The sequence below is a fragment of the Ixodes scapularis genome, unplaced genomic scaffold, assembly GCF_016920785.2.
Source record: "Ixodes scapularis isolate PalLabHiFi unplaced genomic scaffold, ASM1692078v2 PGA_scaffold6__148_contigs__length_123643588, whole genome shotgun sequence".
In the NCBI taxonomy this organism is placed as follows: Eukaryota; Metazoa; Arthropoda; class Arachnida; order Ixodida; family Ixodidae; genus Ixodes; species Ixodes scapularis.
Genome location: NW_024609881.1, coordinates 75206762 through 75216015, shown reverse-complemented (window position 1 = coordinate 75216015; position 9254 = coordinate 75206762). Strand labels below are relative to the sequence as shown.

Genomic DNA, 9254 nt, shown 5'->3' with positions numbered 1-9254 from the left:
GAGTACGCGTGCATAGCTGTGGTGGACGCTGCTGGAAGGAAGATTCCGAGAACTCCTTTTATGGTGACACGCTCCTGGAAGGAGGGCCTTCGGTGGTACTCTGAAAATGATTTTCTGAAACCTCCATGCCCCAAATTATAAAAGAAATAATTTCGATATTCGAGATCCGGGAGGTGAAATGAAGAAGACTTAAGTGTGTTTCCTCAAATACAAAACCGCTTCAGCTTCCTTTTAACTTGGTGTGTGAGAGTTATTTGAGTAGTCTTCGGAAGTATGTGCATTTAGGTGGTTCAGGTAAATCTGCAACGTGCTGGAGGTAGTGTAGTGTTGAGAGGGAGTGTGTTTGTACACGCCGAAGAAGCGTAGCATCTTCCCTCTCTGCAGTGTGGGGTGGGCTGTAGGGGGTTATGTGGTTATGACGAAACTATAACACAAGGCACGGCGAGTTTCCTTCTCGTCGTGCCTTGCGTTGTAGCTTCCGGGTCACGTAGGGGTCGATTTCGTCTGGCCATTGACAAGGGGTACTCGGATCGTCGGTGGCGTGCGTAGATAAGTGGGCGGCCTTGTAACGCCGGCGCACAATGCAAATATTTGCCTTTTGGCGCCGGTGCACCCCATGACTCCAGCAACGTGTTATGTTCCTCTTTATTCATATTTGATGTCTGCCAAAAAGTTGAGCCTGTAGTTGATTTTTTTTCTTTTGTAATTGCATCTTTTTTGTCTTTTGTTAGTTGCTATCTTTCAACATTTAAAGCCAGCAATAAAAAAATTATTTCTGAATCACCCCTGCATCATGTCATCTCTCTAGTTCATTTCCACCCCGGACCTGTTGCCTGCAAATCAGTCAATTTTTTTTGTAGAAAATTGGTTGTGGTCTTTGCCCCTTTTACGGACAAACTGGCGGACACTTTTTGTGGCAGGTATAGCCCAAAGTAGATCGTCAGAGTACTGGCTGATTCCCCACAGGGTGAGGTGCTATTTTACTGTTTTCGTTGGACCTACGCTGCCCAATCGGGTCTTTACAAAACACAGAATTCGTTTTATCGGCCGACTTTCATGAAATGAACTACACGCTGGACGTGCAAAACACATTCTGTACTTCCTCAGTGTAGGTCAGCATGAACAAGCTAACGTAAATGTTAAGCTTTTTTTTTAATTCAAAACAATATTAGCGATTGCAAACATGACAAAAACACTGAAGATAAAGGAAACGACATTAATAAAAAAAAAACAGGTTTTCAGATGCAAAAAAAAAAAGCCAAAACAATCATGTTGGTGAAATAATCGCAAACTATGCACAAAACCAAATTGTCACAGGATTTCTATCACAAATGTCACGCGTGGCACGTGTGACATTTGCGTAGGGGACTCATTGAATAGTAGAAAGACCCTTTCTTGAAATCTGTTTGGGGATCTGACACGAAGGTCTGTCCAGAAACCGAGAATCGCTGATCGGCACTTTGTAATTAAAGCCATTTTACACGCGCGTTGCTCGCGTAGCACGCGTCCAGCGCGTTTACATATCAATTAGTTATTCTCACTATACGTAAAAGTGTGAAGCTCGATTTTTATCATATGGCTTTAATAACTAGGTTCTGTTTAGCGTTTCTCAGTTTTTAGACAGACCTTCGCGTCATCTGCAAACAGTCTGTCTATGCTCGAAAAAGCGGTGGAGAAACTGCATCGTGACGTCGCCGGTGGGAGGAGCCTAATCTCCATCGCCAACAAACTACATCGGAAGGAAACTGCACCGTGACGTGTCCGGTGACGTCGCCGAACAGTGGCGATTAAGTTGAAACTACACCGTTATTGTTTTCCCTACAGGGAATTTCGGAGAATCGCCGAGTAGGCTAGCGCACACCAGCTCGGAGCACGTGGAGCGAAAGCTCGCGCTGCAGAACCCAGGGATCGTGGGTTCAATAGACCTTTCCAATGTTTACAAAATCACAGCCCAGCGTGCGCTCTTCACAGCTCAGCACGTGCGTGTTCGTCGCTTCGGAAAGCGAGCAGAGCATGTGCCATACGCACGAACACTCAAAATGTCACCGGCCACGCGCTGTTTTTTGGAAAGGTCTATTGGTTCAATAGACCGATCTCACCAAGCGTTCCACGCATGCGTGACGCCGCCATAACTGTAGTTCATAGGAGGCACATGCCAGTTCACGAGACACCTCATACGGCCTCCAGCTCTGCTCGCGCAGACCTCCAGCAGGGTTGTCGCGCGTGCAGAAAGACTACAGCTCCCACGATGCATGGGGGCAGCGGTGGCGTTCTCAAACTACCTGGTGAGATCGGTCTATCCCCGCTCTTGCCCGTTTCGATCTGCTGGATGAGCATCGTACTGGCGTGCGGTCGTGTACTGCGTGATGCATGTTAAAGACCCCGGGCTAGCAGTCGTACTGCACTGGCTAAATTGCTTATCTACAGTGGGTAACAATGTCGCTATGTTCAGGCAGACTAACCTCCTGCTGTATAAACAACTAACGACAAATTTTATTTTTTGACTATGTTTAACTGCGTTAGTGCAACTTCTCTCGTGCTGCACGAGAAAGAGAAAATGTTCCTTCGGGGGTTAAATTTTCGGTGAAGTAGGAAGCAAAAAAGAAGAAAAGAGAATATTTCCCTCAAGTCGGGTTCGTAGTAGAAGAGGGGGAAGAAGAAAATCAGTTGTTAGTCCCACGGTGTGTATGGTCTTTTTTTTATGTGCATGTTTATTCTAGTTCAGCTGGCCTGACTTGAAGTAGTAGCTTTAAAATAAAGCATACCTCTCTTTCTCTCTACCTGAAGTATGGACGAACTAGCTCAACTTAAGCCTGTTACCGTTGCTTGCTTGGCTTTTCGCTCAGCCAAACTGCTTATTTGGGGTGCACTCAAATGAAAACACAATCGTGTTAAATCGTGTAAGAGTATTTAGAATATTTATTGATAACGCCGCTGAACTTGCATCGCTCGAAGTACTTCCTTTTTGTGAGTGCCTTCTCTGCTTGAGTTTGTTGGAAACACAGCCACTTTGATCCGAGGCAATCGATGATAGCGTTGGTGACATCACCAAGTACGCGACTCACAGAGCACTGGAGAACACCAATGTTTTCGTCGCTCCCGACGGTTCCCTGGAAGCCCCCAGCGGCGTAAAAGCGTAGAGCTGCGAGGACTTGTTGTTCGACCGTCAGCACACGGGGCCCTTAAAGACAACGCTGGAGCTTACCGCGAAGCTGGTCACACAGCCAGCGAGTCACCCCTTTGGTCAGCCGGTATTCGCCCACAAACCTCGCATCGCTCGTCTCGAAAGCATACCGGGGATCTCTAAAAACTCGATCCGCTGGCGAACCCAACACTAGAGATGCATATGTCAGGGTCGCCATCTTTTACGATGCAGATTAATCTCTGGCTTCGCCTCGACCACTCAGTTAACTGCATCGTCAAAGTGCATCGTGACGACATTTTGACGTCACCGCTAACTGCATCATTTTACCAGCATAGCTCGAACTGCATAGGGAAAAACTAGATTTCAACGTCACGTCACGTGACCCGAGAGAAAAGCCAATCAGTGCCCGATGCAGTTTTCTACATCATGTAGTTGGCGTTCCAGCATAGACAGACAGATTTGAAGAAAGGATCTTTCTTCTATGCCACGAGTCCCTTACGCAAAGTAATCGAACAGGAGCGTCAATTGTTATCGCCTGCAATTTTACAAAGGAAGCAACCACAACCCTCTCGTGGTACGCAAACGCCAGTTTGTTTTAATGCCGTACTGAAGCTTACATCCCCCGGCGAAAAATATTCACATGGAAGAAGCACATCCGCCGCCCCACCCCCGCAGCGAATTTTGAAGACGACGACGTGGGTGACGCATTTTTCGTATTTTTGATTCCCACGTTGCTATGACCACCGTGACGTCTTTCACGAGCCGCGTTTGATTGGCTGTCCGTCTCCTTCGCAAGAGCGGCCGTTCGCAAGGAAAGTTTGGCAAAATACAGAGTTGCGAATTAGTCGAATTCGCACCGCAACTGCGTTGTGCCGCAAGAACGGCGTCGCAATTCCGAAATCGCAGGCGAATTCGCACCATGTGAATCAGGCATTAGATAGCGGTGCTTTTAAGTAATAGCGAAAATTCAATTTCTTTCGTTTTCTGAGTCTTGAGACAATCTTCAGTGAATTTTGACAATCTCGCGAGTAGAATCTTAGCTTCAGAAAATGCATCGTTCCATAACCGTAACTTTTTTGGTGATCGCGATTTTTTAGGAATATTTTGCTTTATATCTTTCATTCGTGGCGACGACAAATCGTAACGACTACTATGCTAGATTCGTTCATTGCTGCATCGGAAAGGCTGGGGCAGGTGATGCGAGGAGACGACCGTTCTTTTCGGCACGATGTGATGTACTAGTGGGAGTTTTTTTCTGAACTCGACAGTGTGAAACTGAAGTCCGTTTGAGGCTGCAGCGGATGTTCAACGGCGGTACAGTGCAGTTCTCTCACCTTGCTGATAGCAACGAGTACCGTCGATGCAAGGTCTCTCGACCTGACCTCTTGACGACTTCTATTCGACGATTTCTGGGCATTTTCGCAGTTGCCGTGGCGAGTTCGTCACTGTTTTGAACTTCATCGGTCTCAGGCATGACTAGATTTTAGTAGTCATCTTACCTGCCTACTTATTCTCGATGATGTTTTGTCTTCAGCGATGTAGCGAGTAGAGTGTCCTTCTCGCGTTCGGTGAGATTTGGGGCCCCCGATGGCTCCTTCACCTCAAAATGTGAGCACGAAAATTACTGCCACTGTCAAAATATCCTGTTATCAACCGATATTAAACACACAATCAAAATCAATGTAAAGAGCCTTCGTGTTTATTTAAAGCTTTGACTTCTGTTATTGAAAGTTAAGCAAAAAAATGATTGAATTTGGAGACCTTTAATTTGTTACTCACCGAAGAAATACAGCGAAAAGCAGACGCCGACGACGGCTACTACGGCAGTTTTTTTGTTTACATCACGTGATTCCTCTTCGCCAATCGTATTCGTCCCTCTGAGCGTTCCCTAGTTCGCTCTGTTTGTCCCTACATTCCCACGCAAATCCAGCGTTTAGCTAGGGGCGCGTCTGTAAAGCCCGGTTGACGTTGGTGCAACCGGAATTTAAACCCGTGCTTAACCGAGCTCGGTTTAGCACGCTAAGCCGACTTAAGAAAGACCCGCTTTGGGTTAAGGTAAGCGACATTGGTGCAACCGGCCCTCAGTGGATTAGTTATCAATAGGCACCATTTTTAAAATCAGTAGACTATCAGGTAGATAATAAAGGTTTCCAAAACATTTGCAACTGTGCGACCCGCGTCGGCCATGTTAACGCTCGCACCGCCCTCTCCTTGCCGTCGTTCTAAGCGCTTGCGTGCCTAGTGTCCTTTCCTTCCGCTTTCCCGGGGGGGGGGGGGGGGGGGTTTCCCGTCGCGCGTGTCTAGTTTCCTCCGGCACCTCGGGGTATGTGTCGTGTGCTAAACAGCTTCGCTGGTCATCCACCTTCATATAGTGGAATGGCTCATGATATTTCGAGCGTTTCCATGACGTGGTGGACACGGAACGATCTATCTCGATGTACTGCACCTACAACCAAGAAAAAACAAAACAAAACCTCGATGAAACCGCAAATTTATTTGCTGTTGACTGATGCAGTAGTCTTCAGTACTCACCTCCAACTCCGATCGCATAATGCTAGCGTTTTGCCACATTCGATACATCAGTGGCGCCCAAAGGAGTGCTTTCACTCAGTTCAACGCGGATGTTGAGCCTAACGCCCGAGCATTCAAAATGGCGCTGCGCGCGCTACAGCATTCAAAATGGCGCTGCGCGCGTTAAAACCATGTATAGCATTGACCCCGTAAGTGGTGGCGTTACAACATGTCGCTGTGCTCCAAATAAAAACCTTGGTACGGCCTTTGTTATGGGCAAATGCACGGGGGCTCGACGAGAGGTTAGAAATTGACTGATAAGTAACTATTTTTTTTTTGTAAGCATAGCGTCTTCTTAACATATATTCACAAAGAATTTATCGTTTCAGCACCAGAAAGCGACGATGAAAGCGCGTCAGAAAATTTCCCAACCGGTTTTGCCTTGATAGCAGACGACACGACGGCTTCAGCGGTGCAGTGTTTTTTTTTCTTTTCTGAAGTACGCTACTGCTTTCACAAGTTGGTGACAAGCGATGAAACTTGAATTTTTGGGGCGAAGCTCCTTAGGGTCTAGCCTTGTCCGTCCGGCGTCCGTGCTCACATCAATCTTGCTGGTGCTGGTGCTCGTGCTGGTGAGCTCACGTGCTCGCGTGCTCACGTGCTCGTGTAGGGCAGAAAATAAAAAAAAATGACGAAAAAAAGTTTGTGCAGTACACAGGATTCGAACCTGTGCGGGGAGACCCCAATGGATTTCTAGTCCATCGAATATAGCACTCGGCCACGACTGCGGGACGAGTAGGGGGCTGTGAGATATGGTAGTAACTCAAGAGCTGGGGATGTCATGGATGAAACGTTGAATGTAGCCGCTCAACGTCTATACAGGAGAGGGCGCTGCGGTCAAATGCGTATATAATCGCGTTAAACATTGCATGCATTGGCTCAACGCTTGTAGACGAGAGGGCGCTGCGGTCAAATGCTTAAATGCGTATATAACCACGTTCCATACCACACATTCTCTTTCTGACATGGATGAAAACGAACGAAAGCCTTCGTGATGAGCCATATCACCTACGTCGCCGCCTTCCATAATTGGCGGCAGTGCGAGCGGAAGAAGATCGACGCGATGATCCGCAAAGCTTACAAATCAGCATTAGGACTCCTAGGATGCACGAGCACGCAGAAGCTCGAAGCCCTGGGACTCCACAATAGCCTGGAAGAGATCGCCGAGGCACAGCAGACGGCGCAGCTCACCAGACTGTCGGGAACCAGGACCGGCAGATCTATCCTCAAACAACTAGGCATCGGAGCCAAGGAAGACGACCACCGGATGCAGGAGCAGATACCGCGGGAGCTGGGCAAGCACATCGTCGTGAGCCCAATCCCGCGGAACATGACTCCCACATTCCATCAAGAAAGAAGAGAGGCGAGAGCCAAGGCGCTGATCGCGCTACACGCCGGCGATGAGGGAGCCGTGTTCGTGGACGCGGCCAGTTACAAGAACATCGGCGACGCCTTCAGCGTCAGCGTGATCGGAGCCAAAACGGGTGAGATCAGGATGGCGGCCAGCGTGCGGACCACTGTGCCCAGCCAGGCAGAAGAAGTGGCGGTGGCCCTCGCCATCGCGGACCCCAGAACGAAGACGGTGTTGTGCGACTCGCGAACGGCAGTGCGCAACTTTGCGAAACAGCGAGTGTGCAGTGCGGCAGCGCGCATCCTGCGAAAGGCCGAAGTCAACGGAGTCATCACCAGTGCGGTGATAAAGTGGTTTCCCGCCCACGCGGGCGCGGAAGTGGCGGGCTCGCTGGGGCTCACCAACCACAACGAGACGGCCAACTCCGTGGCGCGTGGACTCGCCGGCCGCGCCCCGGTAACGGCCGCCGCCGACGTGGTGGATCGCCCCGAGAAGGACACCATGGACGCTTACAACGAGGTAACCCTGTGGTACCGGTTAGCCAGAAGAACGATGGCCCTGCCCCACCCCCGTCTGACGCGGGAGGAGGCGGTGGTATTCCGCCAGTTACAGACTAACTCCGTGATAACCCCAGTGTTAGCAAAGCACCTGTGGCCGGAGGTATACGTAACAGACTTATGCAGACTGTGCGGGAAGGAAAGGGCCACGTTGGCCCACATCCTGGAAGACTGCGAATGCGCGAACGCGGACAACAGTGCAGACGTTCTCCCGCCCCTCATGGAGGAGGCGAAGAGATCCGAAGACTACGACGTCCAACACACGGCCGTCCAGCAGATCCTAGCGGCACTCGAGAAGCAGCGACCGGACGGGATGGAAGCAGAAAGGGTTAACCCGAGTACGCTGAAGCCCGCCGCGAGCGGCTCTCCCCGCTAAGAAGACGTCCGGCCACGTCGCCCCAAGAACCCACCTGAGAGGGTGGGATGATAGGGGTTACTGCAGGAGACCCATTAAAGTTGCTCTCTCTCTCTCTCTCTCGGTCTCGAATGCCTGAAGCTGGGCTCTGGTGACATTAATATCATCACTGTACAAACCAGGATTTATGCATTATAATTCATGAAACATTAAAAGAGTTTTATAAAGTTCGCGACGTTTTTGTTTGTTTTCATAAGATAGTGTTGTCGAACGCTCAATTGCCGAATTTTTAACCTCTTGTTTGAAACTATCCCATATGGTGAAAATATGCATATTTTGATTATCAAGGCATTTTTGCAGAATCGTTAAAACTTCCTTGGAAAACTTTTCATCTTTTAGGATACTCACATTAAATTTCCATAGTTCCCATTTAGGTCGAAATACACGGGGAGCCTTGGCGCCAAAGCGAACAGAAACCATACAGTGGTCGGAAAAGAAAATTGGTTTAACGTTATACCTCGCCATTGAAGTGAATGCTTCGCCTGACACGTATATCCTATCCAGACGAGCGTGTGAAACACCTTGGAAGTGGGTAAAATGTATTGACATATCTTTCGGACATGCCACATCAACAAGGTTGTGCTCCTGAAGCAGGTCTTTGAGAATCGAGGCGCTTCTGTCATAACGCGTCTGAAGTAGTGCTCGGTCTTCTGCATTACAGACACAGTTAAAATCTCTCATTAGCACCCCCACTTTGTCGGTGCATAAGAAATTGGCTAGAAATTTGAAGAAAAGGAGCCTTGCATTCACAGTATTATGACCATATACACAAATAATCCTCCATTCATTCTGCCTCAAAGAAAGGTCGCATGAAATGAGACGCCCTTCCTGGTCAATGGATAAGGAAACCGACGGATAGCCAATCGACTTACGCAGAAACAAAAAAACAACCAGCAGAAAGGCCCACTGCCTGACTCACACAGACTTCAAAGTCATCTTGGAAGGGTTCTAAGGCTTCTGCAATGTCCTCATCTGATGATAATTTTGTTTCCTGTACAGCGGCATGCTCGTAATTTAAGAGCCTTAAGAGTTGGCGCTGCTTCCTTTTAGACCTCAGGCCTCTTACATTTAGGGTGATAAAATGTAAAGGAAGGGCGGGGTCTCCCATGAGACTGCTTTAAGGTGAGTTCAAGTCACCGCTCTGGTTGTTATCGAGCGGTTTATGACTATTTTGTTTGGAATATGGCTTAGGCCTAAAGCCTACCTGTTTTCGGT

General features: G+C 48.6%; 1 protein-coding gene across 1 annotated transcript; it reads left to right on the top strand.

Annotated features, from left to right (window-relative positions):
* The first annotated feature begins 6710 nt into the window (after positions 1 to 6710).
* LOC120843150 lies at positions 6711 to 8085 on the top strand. The gene has a single exon (XM_040214401.3). The coding sequence runs from the start codon at positions 6711 to 6713 to the stop codon at positions 7998 to 8000; it is 1290 nt and encodes a 429-aa protein (XP_040070335.2). The 3' UTR covers positions 8001 to 8085.
* Positions 8086 to 9254: the final 1169 nt, after the last annotated feature.